This window comes from Grampus griseus (assembly GCF_964374135.1).
Source record: "Grampus griseus genome assembly, chromosome: 2".
In the NCBI taxonomy this organism is placed as follows: Eukaryota; Metazoa; Chordata; class Mammalia; order Artiodactyla; family Delphinidae; genus Grampus; species Grampus griseus.
Window position 1 is genome coordinate 145,277,064 of NC_139018.1, and position 18,595 is coordinate 145,295,658.

The following is an 18,595-nucleotide window of genomic DNA, read 5'->3' on the forward strand; positions in this document are numbered from 1 at the left end:
ATAAAGCTATTACTTTATATATTAAAAAAAATAAGAAGAATCTGCCTGCCAACGCAGGGGACACGTGTTCGAGCCCTGGGCCAGGAAGATCCCACATGCCGTGGAACAACTAAGCCCGGGCACCACAACTACTGAAGCCTGCGGGCCTAGAGCCCCTGCTCCGCAGCAAGAGAAGCCACCGCAATGAAAAGCCTGCTCACCGCAACAAAGAGTAGACCCCGCTCACGGCAACTAGAGAAAGCGTGCAGCAACAAAGACCCAATACAGACAAAAAGAAATAAATAAATAAATTATAATTTAAAAAAATGGAACGCTTGCTTCCTTAAACCATTAGTAGGGAAACAAGACATTTTTCTCCATCCCCTTTTACATTTTTCCTATTAATCTCCGGTTCAGCGGTATCTGGCAAACGAGTGTTGGTACTTGAAGACTCCCCTGAGGAAATAAGCTACAGGCTTTATCTCTCCCATGGGGTGATTTGGATTGAAGTGTTTTCTTTGTTTTAGTTTTGCAGCATCTCTTCAATTTTTAGAGGCTTCTGGGGAAAAAAAAACCCTGCCAACCCAGGCGTATAAACTCTTCAAACAGTAGTATGCCTTTTCAGCTCATTTGGTCTTCGATGGTTTACTTCTCATAATAAACATGTGCATCTTTTCAAAAGAATTAGTACACTGGTTGGAAACCGCAGATGTACTTAGAATTCTCTTTATTCCCTTGGAGGGAGAGGTTTCCCTTTTTCCAGTTGTCTTGAAACCCTTTGTTGCACGTTTATGGCGGAACCATGGCAAAGGTGCTTCTCTCCCCTCAGGATGATGAGCCTCCAGCCAAAGGGAAGAAAAAGAAGAAGAAGAAAAAGGAGGAGGAGTTGGACATCGATGTGGACGACCCCGCCGTGAGTCGATTCCAGTACCCCTTCCATGAGCTGATGGTGTGGGCCGTGCTGATGAAGCGCCAAAAAATGGCGGTCTTCCTCTGGCAGCGGGGGGAGGAGAGCATGGCGAAGGCCCTGGTGGCCTGCAAGCTCTACAAGTCGATGGCCCACGAGTCCTCCGAGAGCGAGCTGGTGGACGACATCTCCCAGGACCTGGACAACAACTCAAAGTGAGTGTCCAGAGGGAATTTAAGGACCAGGAGACACTATGGTCCTGAGCACTGTCCCTTTGCTGGGAAGGGTGGCAAATGTATCTCTCACTTAAGTACAATTACCTTTAAAGCTTGTTCATCAAGTACGTTGTCCATTGTGTCAGCATTTTTCCTTCTGTCTCTCTGAGGCGTTTCTGGACTCTCGTTGTTTTTGTTGACTGCCTTCTGGTGCAAACTATGGAAACCCAATTTTAATCAATATATGTTTTTTGTTGAAATATAGTTGATTTACAATGTTGTGGTAATGTCTGCTGTACAGCAAAGTGACTCAGTTATACATATACATATATATACATATATATATATATATACACATTTTTAAATATTCTTTTCCATTATGGTTTATCACAGGATATTGAATATAGTTCCCTGTGCTATGCAGTAGGACCTTGTTTATCCATTCTATATATGAAATCTTACCCCAACTTCCCTCCCCCTTGGCAACCACCGGTCTGTTCTCTATGTCCATGATTCTGTTTCTGGGAAACACAATTTTAGTGCAAAGACAACGAGACCAATTTTCATAAGGAAACAACCTTAGTGAACCTGTGCCCTTGGACTTGACCTTCACAAGTACCTCTGGATGTCCCCCCCTTAGGACGGCTACAGGGGGCTGGAGTTGGGTATTTCCCTCCCTCTAGTTCAGTTAGGCTCTGATAAAACACCAATAGGTTAAGCTCTGGTTAGCCAGTTTCCCCCGAGGGCAGGCCTTGTTATGAAGAATAGAGTGCTCTGGGCATAGTTCAGAATGGACCCTTTCCCCTCTCCCAGATGGCAGCATGAGAGAATTCTTCCCCCATCTTCTCTGTGAGAACTTGGTGGGGCTCCTGGAGGTAAAACTCACAAAAATGTGGACACTTCTCTAAGCCTGGGCCACCCGGAGCTATTAACTTGCAGACTTGTCCTCACGGGGCCTCCAGAAATTCATCAATTACAGTTCAGGTTTTCCAACCTGGCGCTGGTTCCCCGGGTTTGTGCTCCATTAAGTTGTGATTCTCAGTATCTGCCTTCTGTCTTTCCAGTTTGGTGGACAGCAATTTGCCCTGTGACCTCAATTCTCTGATGAATCTAGAAAAGTCGTGGATTTTGAGTTTGTTGAGCTTTTGTACTTTTTATTAGGACAGAGTGGCAACTTCCAAGTCCCTTACGTGTGGAACCAGAAACCGGAAGTCCCCGTGCAACTTTACAGACGTGTGAACTTGAATTGTACACAGGCCCCTCTGCCAACATGTAATATCTTTGTTTTGTGAAGCACCCTGCTTATCTTTCGGACTGGATTTCTAAAATCACTAGCTGACTTCTAAACATCAGGTGTTCAAGACTCTTACAAGTAGGGAGGTGTTCCCCTGCCTCCATCTGTTGGCAAGCCCTGTCCCTCTGCTTCCTAGAGGACCCTCGTGGTGACCCCCTGCAGCCCGTGGGGCCTGAGGCCAGAAGATACTGCAGAGTCTGTGTCTCCATCCCCCACAAGTAATGCCTCCCTTTTTCATCCTTCCACTCAGAACTGGCATCAAATCTTCTATAAAATGGAGAAACAAAAGCAAAGAAAGGTGATCCCTATAGGACTGTACCTTAATCACATCGATGCCACACAAAAAGTTGAAGGAACAAGAAGTGTTCATGACTATCATTAAATCCTCGCATCAGGGTCATGTGGAAAGGGAATACATCTTATGTTCACAAATCACCTGTGTCCCCTTCTCCATCCGCCACTTGGTTCCCATCACTCCCCCTCCCCCACCTCCAGCAATTGGTCCTCTCCGCTCTGGGTCCCCATGGCAACTAGACCTTGTCTCCTTCACAGCACTGAGAGCGCTCTTGTAATCCATGTGTCACTGAAGTATTACACTCATACAGGAGAAGGCACGTGTGCAAAACATGCAGCTTGGTGACTGTTCACAAACCCAACACACAACTTTGACCAGCACCCTCAAGAAACAGCACCCTACCTGTGCCACCAGCCCTCCTGGAGGCCTTTTCAATGTCCACCTCTCCCCTGCACCAAGGATGGCCACTGTTCTGACTTCCGGTCCCACAAGCGCTGTTTTCAAACTCTCATTTGCCATCTTTTCCATCTGCATCCCTGTTCCGTGAATGCCTGAGGGAAGGGGCTTTGTCTTTGCTCTGTCCCTGGGGCCTGAGGGGCAGACTTGGGCTCCACCTAAAGCTCCATCTACAGCAAGAGCAGTCAGCCCCTGACATGGCTAAGCACAGCCCCTGGCCCCTGGCCGTCCCCCCTGGGGACATCCCCTGGAGCTCCCAGAGGACAGGGAGTCACAGACTCTGTGTCCTGTGGCTCCACGACATCCCCGCGGACACAGCTCTCGAGTGAAGAGCACGTGACCACCCTGCTCCCATTTCTGTCTCTGCAGAGACTTTGGCCAGCTTGCTGTGGAGCTCTTGGACCAGTCCTACAAGCATGACGAGCAGATCGCCATGAAACTGCTGACCTACGAGCTGAAAAACTGGAGCAACTCGACCTGCCTCAAACTGGCTGTCGCAGCCAAACATCGGGACTTCATCGCCCACACCTGCAGCCAGATGCTGCTGACTGACATGTGGATGGGAAGGCTGCGGATGAGGAAGAACCCTGGCCTGAAGGTATGCGTGACGTGGTCGGTAAGCACGGTATAGTGACAAGTGCCACCCGTGAGCTCTGACTCCCTGCCTGGCTGAGCTAAGCGCTTGCTGTGGTTTATACATCCATGACTCTGAACAGCCCCAGGAAGGAGATGCCATGGCAATCCTTGTCTTACAGGAGAACTGGAAGCTTCAAGATTAAGGGATAGGATCTGAGCTGCAAGGCATGGGTCTGGCTCCTGAATCCACGTGGTCTAACGCCAGAGCCTGACCTGCAGCATGAGTGGCTTACAGGCTTGGAGTCCACCCTAACTAGCCATGCATCCCTGGACCAGCCACCCGCCACTATAGTGGACACCGGAGCTCTATTTCTATAGATGCCCTTATAACTCTGAAATTGTCTGATATCGTTTTGTTTTACTTTTTAAAAACTTTTACTGAAATATAGTTGATTTACAAGGTTGTGTTAGTTTCAGGTGTACAGCAAAGTCATTCAGATATATATATATATATATATATATTCTTTTTTTTACATTCTCTTCCATTATACGTTATCACAAGGTATTGAGCAGAGTTCCCTGTGCTATACAGGAGGTCCTTGTTGGTTATCTATTTTATATATAGTAGTTTGTGCCTGTTAATCCCAAACTCTTAATTTATCCCTCCCCCTCTTCCCCTTTGGTGGCCACAAGTTTGTTTTCTATGTCTGTAAGTCTATTTCTGTTTTGTAAATAAGTTCATTTGTATCCTTTCTTTAGATTCCACATATAAGCGATATCATATGATATTTGTCTCTCTCTGACTTACTTCACTTAGTATGACAATCTCTAGATCCATCCATGTTGCTGTAAATGGCATTATTTCATCCCTTTTTATGGCTGAATAATATTCCATTGTGTATATACACCACATCTTCTCTATCCGTTCATCTGTCAACGGACACTTAGGTTGCTGTCTGATATCATTTTAATTGGCAATGTTTTCATTCTATGGGGTTTATGAGAGAATATGAAGCTATGAAAGTGTCTGAAAAGGATTTAGGGGATAGAAAATTGTACTGAGACCAAATCCCATCTCTGCTGTTTACTACTGTTAATGACTAGGTTATCTTAAGGAGAGATTCTAACCTTCAGATAACCTACTCTGTGATGGCAATATTATACTGAGCTCATGGGATTGCTATGAGGATAAAGAAAAGACCATATATGTTATCCTGGGCATCAGGGTTCTGACATACAGAAGGCACTTCATTTCTTAAAAATATGTTGGAAACTGGGGCTTCCCTGGTGGCACAGTGGTTGAGAGTCCGCCTGCCGATGCAGGGGACACGGGTTCGTGCCCTGGTCCGGGAAGATCCCACATGCCGCAGAGCGGCTAGGCCCGTGAGCCATGGCCGCTGAGCCTGCGCGTCCGGAGCCTGTGCTCCGCAACGGGAGAGGCCACAACAGTGAGAGGCCCGCGTACCGCGAAGAAAAAAAAAAAAATGTTGGAAACAGTTCTCAGAGCTTTCTGAGATGCTTTTCCTGGGTTTTATAATCCTCAAATTTGACTTGAATAAAAATTTCCATTTCTTTCTTTAAAAAAAAATATAAATGTCATGCCTAATTGCCCAATTATATACAATGCACTAAGCTGATATTATACATAAGTTTGGATATTAATAAATAGTTTTTAGAATATCAAGAATAATGAGAAGATCCTGAAGATTTTTTTTTTAAAAAGAGCAGGTTTCCTACAAAGCGATGAACATCAGGTTGGCATCAGACTTTCCGTTAATAATACTGAAACCTAGAAGGCACTGAAACAAGGCCTTCATAGTTCTGAGAGGATTTGGAACCTGGATTTTTTTTTTTTTTTTTTTTTTTTTTTTACCCAGTCCAGCTACTTTAGACATGAGGATAGGATATCTATTTAAGATAGACAAAGATTCAAGTTATATACTTTCTACTTACTCCTTCAGAAAAAGTACTTCAGCAGGCATTCCATTGAAAGAAGCGTTCAAAATTGCTAGAACACAGGTGATGTGGAATGCAAGAAACAAGCCCCAGTTTTTAAAAATCCCCATATGAAAAAGCAGTTGGATGAAATGAGTGCAAAGAGTCAGTGATATGCAAGAAGAAAGTACACAGAAGAATAGAAATGATTCCAACAAATAGATGCAGTGACTAAGATGCTATAAAGGATCAGGGGTATGGGTTAGGGAAACAAAAAGAGTTCATAATCATTAATGAGAAAATAGAAGTAGAATCAAATACCAGGGAAAACAAAAAAAACTGCACACAAAAGTTAAGGCTCGGTTATGATTTAAATTAAAATTTGGTACGATTTTTGAGTGATAGAAGGTAAAAAAGACCATTTGACCTTTGATACCATGATCAGGTTTCTCTAGTAGCACCAGAATTCTACATTAAAATTGCAATCACAGCACACCATGTGACTGTACAATAGACAGTATTTTATACGGTAATAAAAATGTAAATGCTTTTTATTGATCTTCAGTTTTTTAGAATAATCCAATAGACAGAGTATTGAAGACCTAAATATAAATCCTAAATACAATACAAAGGTTATCAAGTATGAAACTACGAAAGTAAAGGTACAGCTAAGAAAAGTTGGCTGGTGGGAAGGAGAAGAGAGAGGGGTAAACAGCATAATATCCCCATGTTGTAAAGTGGGGAATCAGAACTGTCAAGAGTTGTTGAAACAAGAGGTGAAGATTCCAGTTTATTGTGTAAAGTTACAAAGGTAACTTCATAGGAACTGAAAATACCGATGTGGTTGTTAAAAACGGAAGCAGAGGGGAAGGAGATAAATTAAGATAAAGTCTCATCTAAAATAATAGGATGTCTATAGATATTTAGATGACTAAGATAGTACTTAAATTAACAAAGAAATAGCAACATAAGATATTGCCTATGTTGCTAAAAATATGAAAGTATCCATAACAGCTAAAACTAGAAATAGAAGCAAGTGTCTCAAACTAGAATTCAAAAATTTCTCTTGAAGACAAATTATATGAAACTATATATTTAAAAAAACACACTGAGAACCTGAGTACATCAACCCAGAATAACCAACATCAAGACACACTTTAATAAAGTTATTGGATTTTAATGAAAAAAAGAGTTCTTTGAGCTTCTAGGCAAAAAAAAAAAAAAAAAAAATCAAGTGACTTCTAAGGGAAAAAAATTCAATTATCATCAGACTTTCAATAGCAACCATTTATGTCAGAAAAAAAAATAGTGTGTATCATATAAAAATACTCCCAGAAAGAAAATTGAGGCAAAGATTTTATATCTAGCAAAAGTGATGGTCAAATATAAAGGGTACACATGACATGTTGCCAACAGGCAAGAACTCAGGGAAATATTGTTCCTATGAGCACTTTCTGAAGAATCTATTACAGAAAGAATCTCCAACAACCAAAATAACCAGAGAGGCATCAGCAACAGGGCTGATAGCATCAGATACATATTTACTTGTAGTGTTAAAACTAAGTGACAGTTAAGTGGGAGAGAAAATAGTATATAACAGCTATATGTTCTGATAATATAGATATAATAGAACCATTTAAAAATGAGAGGAGGGACTTCCCTGGTGGCGCAGTGGATAAGAATCCGCCTGCCAATGCAGCGGACATGGGTTCGAGCCCTGGTCTGGGAAGATCCCACATGCCATGGAGCAACTAAGCCCGTGCACCACAACTACTGAACCTGCGCTCTAGAGCCCTCCAGCCACAACTACTGAGCCTGCGCGCCTAGAGCCTGTGCTCCGCAACAAGATAAGCCACAGCAAGGAGAAGCCCACACATCTCAACGAAGAGCAGCCCCTGCTCGCTGCAACTAGAGAAAGCCCGTGCGCAGCAACGAAGACCCAACACAGCCAAAAATAAATAAAATTACATCTTTTAAAAAAATAAAATCAAATTAAAAAATTAAAATGAGAGGAGAATGGGGAGCACCTGTACAAAAAAAAGTGTAACTTTTCAGTAATCATAATTAATAGTGGTAGTATTAACATCATTATTCTGAAACTATTAAGTTAAAGCAACTGATTAACAGTGAGATATTTTAATTCTGTCACCCCCCTCTGTCCTTGAGAACTAGGACTTGGTGTGGAAGAAAAGGAAACACAGATGTAATCTGGAAGAGGATAAGCAAAAAAGCCTATAGTACTTAATTGGAAGCATCAATATGAATTCATTCCAGCTCTGGCCAATGAAAAGCCTAGAAACAAAGACCTACCCAAAAGCATGAACAGTCCTAGTGCCCAGACTGTGGCCTTGAAATATCATTTCCCATTCACTGAAGCCAGAACTTCTTGGAGATATGGTTGATTCCAGGTCTGTAGCAGGATATGTACAAGATGAGCCCAGAATAGTTGACACACCAGTTGTTAAAGAAGCTATCAAGGACCCCTAGGGTCAGATCAGGGGGACCCAGGAGCAAACATGAAGAGGCTTCCACTGGCCAAACGAACAGGACAGTTTGACCTTCAATACTATTACTAATAGTAATGAATAGCAAATATCTTTAAATCCATGAGTTCATAACAATATTTTTAAGTAAACATATACACTAATAAAGAACTATCAGGAAGAAAAATTAAGAAAACAGTCATTCCATATACAGTTGTATCAAAAAGAATAAAACACCTAGGAATAAATTTAACCAAGAAGGTGAAAACCTGTATATTGAAAACTATGAGATATTCATGAAAGTAATTGAAGAAGACACAAATAAATGGAAAGATATTCCATGCTCAAGGATTAGAAGAATTAATATTGTTAAAAAGTCCATGCTACCCAAAGCAATATACAGATTTAATGCAATCCCTATTAAAATTCCAATAGCATTTTTCACAGAAATAGAACAAGCAATCCTAAACTTTAGGTGGATCCAAAAAGTTTCCCAATAGCCAAAGCAGTTTTGAGAAAGAAGAACAAAGCTGGAGGCTTCATGCTTCCTGATTTCAAACCTTATTACAAAGCTATTGTAATTAAAACAATGGAAACAGGAACATAGATCAGTGGAACAGAATAGAGAGCCCAGAAATAAATCCATGCATATATGGTCAATAAATTTATGACAAAGAAGCCAAGAATATACAATAGGGAAAGGATAGTCTCTTCAATAAATCATGTTGGGAAAATTGGACAGCCACGTGCAATGAAACTGAACGACTATTTTATACCATACCCCCAAATTAACACAAAATGGATTAAATACTTGAACATAAGACCTAAAACCATAAAACTCCTTGAAGAAAACATAAGCCTTTGACACGGTGATGATTTTTTTTTAATCTGACACCAAAAGTAAAGGCAACAAAAGCAAAAATAAACAAGTGGGACTACATCAGACTAAAAAGCTTCTGCACAGCAAACGAAATCATCAACAAAGTGAAAAGGCAACGTACTGAATGAGAGAAAATAGTTGCAATTGTATGTCTGATAAGGGGCTAATATCCAAGATATATAAAGAACTCATACAATTTAAAAGCAAAAAACAAAACAAACCAACAATCCAATTAAATAATGGGCAGAAGATCTGAATAGACGTTTTTCCAAAGAAGACATACAGGTGGCCAACAAGCACATGAAAATATACTCAACATCACAAATCATCAGGGAAATACAAATCAAAACCACAATGAGATATCACCTCACACCTGTCAGAATGGCCATCATCAAAAAGGCAAGAAATAAGAAGTTTTGGCAAGGATGTGGAGAAAAGGAAACGCTGGTGCATTGTTGGTGGGAATGTTGGTGGGTGTTCAGCCACTATGGAAAACAGTATGAAAGTTCCTCAAAAAATTAAAAATAGAACTACCATATGACCCAACAATTCCACAACTGAGTATTTATCCAAAGAAAACAACACTAACTTGAAAAGATATCTGCACCCTAGGTTCATTGCAGCATTATTTACAATGACCAAGACATGGAAACAACTTAAGTGTGCATTGATGGATGAATGGATAAAAAATTGTGATATATATGTACATATATATGTATGCAATGATATATATACACACAATGGAATATTATTATATATACACAGTGTATATTTTATACTTTTATATATATATATATACATATATAAAATGGAATATTATTCAGCCATAAAAAAGAACGAAATCTTGCCATTTGCGAGGTGGATGGACCTCAAGGGCATTGTGCTAAGTGAAATAAGTCAGACAGAGAAAGACAAATACATTATGATCTCTTTTGCATGTGAAAACTAAAAAAACCAAAAAGCAAGTTCATAGACACAGAGAACAGATTGGTTGTTGACAGAAGCAGGGGTGAGGATGGAGTGGGAGAAATGGGTGAACTGGTTTTTATTTTTTTAGTTTAACTAAATTGAATACTTTATAATAAAAATAACCCACAATGAGATAGCACTACACACCCACTAGAAAAGCTAAAATTAAAAGCCTGACCATACCAAGTGTTGGCAAGCATGTGGAAGAACTATAACTCTTCTATACTGCTGGTGGGAATACGAAATAGTTAAAAAAAGAAAAATTAGTTACCTTCAGTAGCTGATAGGAAATCAATTCATTATCTTGAAAACAGGTACATAAAGGGGAAAGAATCAAGCATTTATCCTGCATTTTCTATATGAACTGAACCACTGGGTAACCACTGAGTAGATGAGGGAAACATCTCTTTGTAAAATTATTCCAGCCAAGAAATGGAAACCAAATGATAGCATTAGAACAGCACCAATTTTCAACCCCAGTGAGTTGATGAATTGACATCAACTGCTGCTAACATCACCAAAAGAGAAATGGTATACTTTTTTTTTTTTTTTTTTGCGGTATGTGGGCCTCTCACTGTTGTGGCCTCTCCCGTTGCGGAGCCCAGGCTCGGGATGCGCAGGCTCAGTGGCCACGGCTCACGGGCCCAGCCGCTCCGCGGCATGTGGGATCTTCCTGGACTGGGGCACAAACCCACGTCCCCTGCATCGGCAGGCGGACTCTCAACCACTGCGCCACCAGGGAAGCCCAAGATAAACGGTATACTTTTTAATGAAAGAACATGCCATCTACAGTCTTGCCATAGGGCTCAAACCTGAGTCTGTTTTTGTTTCATAGATATGTTCATTTGTGTCGTATTTTAGATTCCACGTGTAAGTGATATATTGTATTTGTCTCTGTCTGACTTACTTTGCTTAGTATGATAATCTCTAGGTCCATCCAGGTTGCTGCAAATGGCACTATTTCATTCTTTTTTATGGCTGAGTAGTAGTCCATTGTATATATGTACCACGTCTTCTTCATCTAGTCATCTGTCGATGGACATTTAGGTTGTTTTCATGTCTTGGCTATTGTAAATAGTGCTTCTATGAACATTGGGATGCATGCATCTTTTTGAATTATTGTTTTGTCTGGATATATGCCCAGGAGTGGGATTGCTACATCATATGGCAACTCTATTTTTAGTAACCTTCATACTGAACATATCTACAAAGCAGAAACAGACTCACAGACATAGAGGACAGACTTGTGGTTGCCAAGGGGGAAGGAGGGGTGGGGGAGGGAAGGATTGGGAGTTTGGGATTAGCAGATGCAAACTAGTATATATAGGATGGATAAACAACAAGACCCTACTGTATAGCACAGGGAATTATATTCAATATCCTGTGATAAACCATAATGGAAAAGAATATGAAAAAGAATATATATAACTGAGTCACTTTGCTGTGCAGCAGACATTAAACATGACATTGTAAATCAACCCTACTTCAATAAAATTTACAAAACAGCCTGGGTCTGGTCCAGCCTCTTCATCCAGCTGCCAAGTGGCAGGAGAAAACAAGGGCAGAGGAGCATCCCCAAATCCACTCCGTGATGAAGTCTACAGGTCCAAATGTTCTATCTCTTCAACCCATAAACAACCAGGAAACATATATTTTAAAAAGCAATTTTTAAACATGCCAGAATTTTAAAGAGCAAGATGAAACTATAGAATCTATAGCAGTGCTGTCCAACAGAAATAAAATGCAAGCCACATATGTCACTTTAAATTTTCTAGTTAAGAAAGTAAAATTTTTAATAGTTACAAAAAGTTTTTTAAGTACATTGTAAAAAGTAAAAAGGAAGCAGTTGAAATTAATTTTAATAATATATTTATTTAAACCAGTATATACAAAATATTATCATTTCAACATGTTTTTGAAAGGAAAAAAATCACTAATGAGATAGTCTATATGCTTTTTTTTGTACTAAGTCTTTGAAATCCAGTGGGTATTTTTCTATCATTTCCTTCTTTACCTAATGCTACTTTTAGATATAATGTCTACCCAAAGGTATAAATATTTGTAAACATCAGACTTCCTTCCAAGCATTTTTTTTTTTTTTTTTTTTTTTGCGGTACGCGGGCCTCTCACTGTTGGGGCCTCTCCCGTTGCGGAGCACAGGCTCTGGACGCGCAGGCTCAGCGGCCATGGCTCACGGGCCCAGCCACTCTGCGGCATGTGGGATCTTCCCGGACCGGGACACGAACCCGTGTCCCCTACATCAGCAGGCGGACTCTCAACCACTGCGCCACCAGGGAAGCCCCCTTCCAAGCATTTTTAATTCACAACATAAATATATAATTATTTTAAAGCAGGGATGGTTTGTTCTTTTTTTAATTTAATTCTTTGACTAGGTCATAAAGACATGCACATATTAAAAAATTAAAACTATTTTAAAGTATAAGTGACAAGTCTCCTTCCCAACTCCTGTCCCCCATATGGCTTGTTCTACCCATTGGCAACCACTGATATTTGTTTTTTATGTATATTTCCATATATAAAACTACTATGAATAAATATTCTTTTTTTCCTTTTTTTCATGATGAAGTAAATATTCTTTTTTTTTTTCTCCTTTTCACAAGGGTTGGCATCGTTATTGTTTTGTACCTTCCTTTTTCACTTCCTCTGGGACACAGAATATTCCTTCATTCTTATGGGCTTCCCCATTTCTCCTTCATGGTCGATGGCCACAGTTTATGACCAGTCCCCAGTGAGGCCATGGAGGTCACTCCTGCCTGGGGGTGCTACACTCACTGCCACCATGAGTGCTCTTGGACACATACTGTATCTCACTTATCTGCTGTATAAATGTCCAGAAGGGGAATTGGTGGCCCCGTGGGGATATGCACTTGCAATCTTGATAGCTGTCCCTCTGTGGAGGTGTCCACCTATAGTGTAGGGAATGTCTTGTTTTCCCACAATTCCACCAATACAGTGTGTGAGCAAACATTCCAATCTAATGGTAAAAAATGAGATCTCTGTGTAGTTTCTTTGAATGTCTCTTATTATGAGTGAGGACAAGCACATTTTCCTCTCAGTACAAATGTCCCTAAGTTCACTGCCTTTGCCCATTTTTCTGCTGGGTTGTTAGAATTTTTCTTCTTGACTTCTAGAATATCCTTTCTAATTAGAAAGATTAGCCCTTTGCCTGTCACATGAGCTGCAAATATGTTTTCCCAGAAGTTATTTTTTACTTTGGTTAAGGCATGTTTTCATTGTGCAGAAGTTTGTGATTTTTTTTCAGTATCAAAGATATTGATCTTTATTTTGATTGCTTCTTGATTTGGGAGCCTAATTAGAAAGGCCTTCTCCTACTCTCCATTTATGAAAGAATTTTCATGTGGTGATTGTTAGTTGTTTTATCTTCTGTCTGTGCCCCCTCCCTTTCTTTTCTTTCACAAAATATTTGAGCTAGATGCAATTTATTCTGGTGTATGTGTGAGATATGAATCCAACCTAATTATTTTCTAGATGATCACCCAGTTTCTCAATACAGTTTATTAAATAGTCATCTCTACTCCTCCCATTGGAGGTGGTGTTTGTATCACAAATTAATTGCCTATGTGTAGTTGAATCTTTTTCTGGACCTTCCATTCTGCTCTATTGTTTGGTCTCTTCGTGCACCTGTACCACTTTGTTTTAATTATTGGTGCTTTATAATATAATTTTTAGTATATGGTAGAAATAACCCTTTTGTGTTACTCTTTTTTATTGAGATTTTTTTTTTGATGTGGATCATTTTTAAAGTCTTTATTGAATTTGTTACAATATTGCTTCTCTTTTATGTTTTGGTTTCTTGGCCGTGAGGCATGTGGGATCTTAGCTCCCCAACCAGAGATCAAACCCACACCCCCTGCATTGGAAGGCGAAGTCTTAACCACTGGACCGCCAGGGAAGTCCCCCTTTTGTGTTATTCTTAATAATGGATTGCTGAGGGAAAACTTTAAAAAATTAGCATTGAACATTAGGGACAGAGTTCCATATTGGAGACACACTGCATGGCACTGACAAAAATGTCAAGGGTTTCCACCTATGAGCTAGGCCATCCTTTTGCTGTCTAGGCAGAGCCCAAGTAAGTCCTACATTCATGAGTCACGTTTGTCTTCCAACTCTTGGTCCATATATTCACATTTACATCTAAGTTATTCCTATATAAAATATTTTTGGTCTACTTCACTAGAGGTATCATTTCATTTATTTATTTATTTTTACTTACTATATTTTACTTTAAAAAATTGCCTGCTTTGAAACGCTATTGCTAGATCTTCGCTTTTTAAGTCAGGATTCCACACAATACTGCTTGCTGTTCATCTAGAAAAATCTGGTGGATGATCTTAAATTTCTCAGTGTCTGCAATTCTATCAACATAGCAAACAGAATAAGCCACAGACCGTCAGAGCAGAGATAGACCTGTTCCAGGGCTGCTAGATTACTGATTAATGCTGAAGATCATAATTAAAAATTTTTTGCCTATAGTGGGAAAATTTTTAAGAATTACCATAGCTTAAAAATCCACTTTTCTCTTCATACCTAGGTTATCATGGGGATTCTTCTCCCCCCGACCATCTTGTTTTTGGAATTTCGCACCTGTGATGACTTCTCATATCAAACATCCAAGGAAAATGAAGATGGCAAAGAAAAAGAGGAGGAGAATATGGTCAGTGATACCCTTGATTCTAAAAGTATACATCAACTCTCATTTTCAAAATAGTTGTGATTTCTCTCGCCGTGAATTTAGAAACTGCAAGAATTGGGGACATTTATAATCCTTGATTTTTTTTTAACATCTTTATTGGAGTATAATTGCTTTACAATGGTGTGTTAGTTTCTGCTGTATAACAAAGTGAATCAGCTATACATATACATATATCCCCATATCTCCTCCCTCTTGCGTGTCCCTCCCACCCCCCCCATCCCACCCCTCTAGGTGGTCACAAAGCACCGAGCTGATCTCCCTGTGCCATGCAGCAGCTTCCCACTAGCTATCTATTTTACATCTGGTAGTGTATATATGCCCATGCCACTCTCTCACTTCATCTCAGCTTACCCTTCCCCCTCTCCGTGTCCTCAAGTCCATTCTCTATGTCTGTGTCTTTTATATCCTTGATTTTTGAGGCACCTGTCTGTTAAATATGGTGCTGGAGTCCAAGGCGTTTCCCATCTGGCAGCCTGCTTGCCACATGCTCTGCTCTGTTTCCAGGATGCGAATGCAGACACTGGCTCGAGAAAGGGGGACGAGGAGAATGAACAAAAAAAGCAAAGAAGTGTTCCCATCGGGACCAAGATCTGTGAATTCTACAACGCTCCTATTGTCAAGTTCTGGTTTTACACGGTAAGTTCCCTGCCCTTAGCCTTCACCATTTAGCATGTTTTAGACATGTCAGAATCAAGAAAATTGTCAAGGGCTTAAAAAAAGTGTTTTTTTAAAAAAATCAATGGATTAAAATTAATTATGAAAACAGAAGTGGGACTAACTCAGAATCTTCAGCTAAAATTGGATCTAGATAGATATCTTGTCATATATTTATACATAGGAATGTGGTCATCCTAGCCCCAAATACACCGTTTCATAAAGCAAAATAGTCATATTCTATTTGCTCAAGATGAAGGATTTTTCAAATGTCTTTAGTAATACAAACTTAGGGAAGTAGAGTTTTATTCCAACAATGAACAAAGATGACTAGTATTTAGAGAGCAAGCTCACAGATGTCATTTTTCAGGAGACTGACGGGGTTACTCAAAGAGTAGGGTTGAGCCCAGAGCATGAAGTCCTGGAAGAGAGGAGCAAATCAAGGCATCTCTGCTCTCAAGTGCAGGCCACACTGACCTCGTGACCACACACTCTCCTCCGGCCCCATCAGTGGCCTCTGTCTGGACGGCTCCAGCAGAGTGATGCACCCAGAACAAGAGTGGTCCAGCCTTATGCACGTGGATGGGCAGGAAAAGTGGGGCGAGGAGACTGGAGCAGCTTGGAAGCCTTTGGAGGAAACTGGCTCAGGTGCAGGCCGTCCCAGCAGGGGTGGCAGGCATGCTGTGCTTCCTGCAACCACTGCGGTCCGTGGGAGGGACAATATTCATGAAGTCCCAAATGCCAAGCAGCAGCACACGCCTGGCACATCCTGGCACTGCAGTCCCATTAGTGACTGGGTGCGAGCAGTGATGGGACGTGAGGGGCCAGGTCCAAAGCCATGGACAGGGTAATGGATGAGGAGGGCAGAAGGCAGAGCCAGAGCTCTGGGGCGTGGCACCCAGCGGGCTGCATGGGGACCCAGGTCAGCTATAGCCTGGACACCCAACCTTTTGGCAGCCACATCTGGCGATACCACCAAAGCCATAGCTGCCCACCTGTTCTGGTCAGAACCAGCTGAGGACCAGGAAGATACCTGGCCTCCACAGATGCGTATGAAGAGTGCGGGGCCAGGGGGCTGATGAGCCTTGGGCGTCTCCTCAGGGCCTCTAAATGCTGCCTCTGGATGTGGGGAGGGGGTCGCACATTTTATAGCTTGCCAGGGGTTCCCAGTGCAGCCCCACTTTGAGAACTCTTGCTCCAATCCTCCTGCAAAGACTAGATAGTGGATACATGGGATGCTACCTGTATCCTGGTAAAACTTAAACAATCAGGAGGGAGGCATCTTTTAAAAAAAAAGAAAAAAGGCTGCGAACCACAAATATAGTTGCTAGTATACACCCTCCCCCCACCTACCCAAGACTTCAGAAGGGGCCTGTACCCGTGGTGCGTACAGCTTCAGAGTGAATCAACCTCGGTCATCTTCAGACCACCCTCCCTCCACCTCATAGCTCACTCCCATATCCCTCCCAACTCTACATGCCACAAGGATAGGCACCCTGCTGTGGGCACAGCACATCACAGACATATCAGGGCTGACTGAGGGGCCTCAAGACAGGTGTGTGTACCTGGGAAGACACCTCATTGTCAGCCTCCTCCCTTCGAACCTCCCACATCTGCCAGCAGTGGAAAGGTTCAAGAAGGAAATTTGCAAGTCAGGGAAGAGTCAGTAACATTTTCCAATTTCCAGGAATGTAGAGGGCACACCAGTCAACTACTAAAAGTTTCCCGACTCATCATAATTTCGTGCAACTTTATAATTTCCCCTTGAGGCTGATAGTAGCAACAAATGCATCTTCATTTAGAGAATGGACTGTCAGCGCCCATATTGCACTAAAGTACAAAATGCCTCCCCATCTGCCTCAAAGTCCTCTGCCTGCACTGGTGATGTGAGTGGAAGTTTTCCTCTAAAGGATTCAGTGCATCTGGAAATGAAAATTTGTTTTAGAAGATGTGTCCACTTGTAAATAGGGTTTCGAAGCTTTTTTCAGGCACATGTGACCTCCCCAGACACTGCTCACAGTTTCTGCCTTTCAGATATCTTACCTGGGTTACCTACTGCTGTTCAACTACGTCATCCTGGTGCGGATGGAGCGCTGGCCCTGCCTCCAGGAGTGGATCGTCATCTCCTACATCGTGAGCCTGGCCCTGGAGAAAATTCGGGAGGTGATGCTCCAAAGGCCTGTCCCAGCCCCACCCACCACTGACTTCAATTCAGATGTAACTTCTTTTAAAAAAAAAAAAAATTTTTTTTTTTTTTTTGGCCACAGGGCGTGTAGGATCTTAGTTCCCCAACCAGGGATCGGACCCATGCCCCCTGCAGTGGAAGCACAGAGTCTTAGCCACTGGACCGCCAGGGAAGTCCCCAGATGTAGCTCCTTATTTTAAAAACGTACTGTGCAAATCCCAAGTGCCGTGGAACTTTTCTTTCGAGGTGTCACAATCCCAAGTTGATTCAGTTCCCTTGCTTGAGATTTATACACCTTCTGCTTCCAACTGAATTTGAACTTGGAAATCAAAACACAAAGCAGAATAGATGGTGTTTAGTAATAAAAATAAGTCTGAGTGCCTAGAAAAGCAGCATAAATGCTGCCAGGTACCTGAGATAAACCAATGACTCCAATTGGGTACAAATTTGGGCTCTGTTTTCTCGGAGCTGAGTGTAGAAAGGGAGATGTAGGAGATGACATTTCTCCTGTAACTCAGGACTTTGAACCACACTGTCCTCCCTCCAACCCAGAAGGGGATTCTTGTGCAAGGGGTTTATTAAAGGAGAGCTCCCAGGAGAGCAGAGAGAGGCAACAGGGTGACCAGGTCAGAAGAGGGGACGGGGCTGAGCAAGGTGTGGCTTCAGTGGAATCTGTCCCTGGCCTAATCCTGCAGGGAGCTCTGAGTGTATTTAATACTGTAGAGTCTGTCCCACTTTGACCAAAGGGAACAGACTTTTGTACCCACATCAGCCAGCCACCAGCATCTCTGGGAAAGTGGCTGCAATTGCCCAAGGGGGCAGGTGGGAGCCGAACAGCGGCACCTGCAGCAGATGGGGCTGGGCGCATCCACCTGGTGGAAGCCTCCAGTGCCTCTGGGCAGGCTGCCAGCGCAACTGCTGCAAACAGAGGGAACAGGATTTTCAAAGAAGTGTTGGAAGAGGACAGACACCATCTCTTGCAGACTCGTGTCACAGGAGACTTGAAACTAACATGTAACTTCAAGAGGGCAG

General features: G+C 41.8%; 1 protein-coding gene across 2 annotated transcripts in view; it reads left to right on the top strand.

The window, feature by feature from the left end:
• The window catches only part of TRPM1 (transient receptor potential cation channel subfamily M member 1), a gene marked incomplete at both ends in the record, with an annotated part of 135,458 nt that overhangs the window by 92,222 nt on the left and 24,641 nt on the right, over positions 1-18,595 (top strand). For both annotated transcript variants that reach the window (XM_082648546.1, XM_082648545.1), the window contains 5 exons: positions 809-1,101; positions 3,516-3,744; positions 14,563-14,685; positions 15,229-15,360; positions 17,413-17,541. In XM_082648546.1, the coding sequence (XP_082504672.1) occupies positions 809-1,101; positions 3,516-3,744; positions 14,563-14,685; positions 15,229-15,360; positions 17,413-17,541 (906 nt within the window). The remainder of the gene's footprint in view (positions 1-808; positions 1,102-3,515; positions 3,745-14,562; positions 14,686-15,228; positions 15,361-17,412; positions 17,542-18,595) is intronic.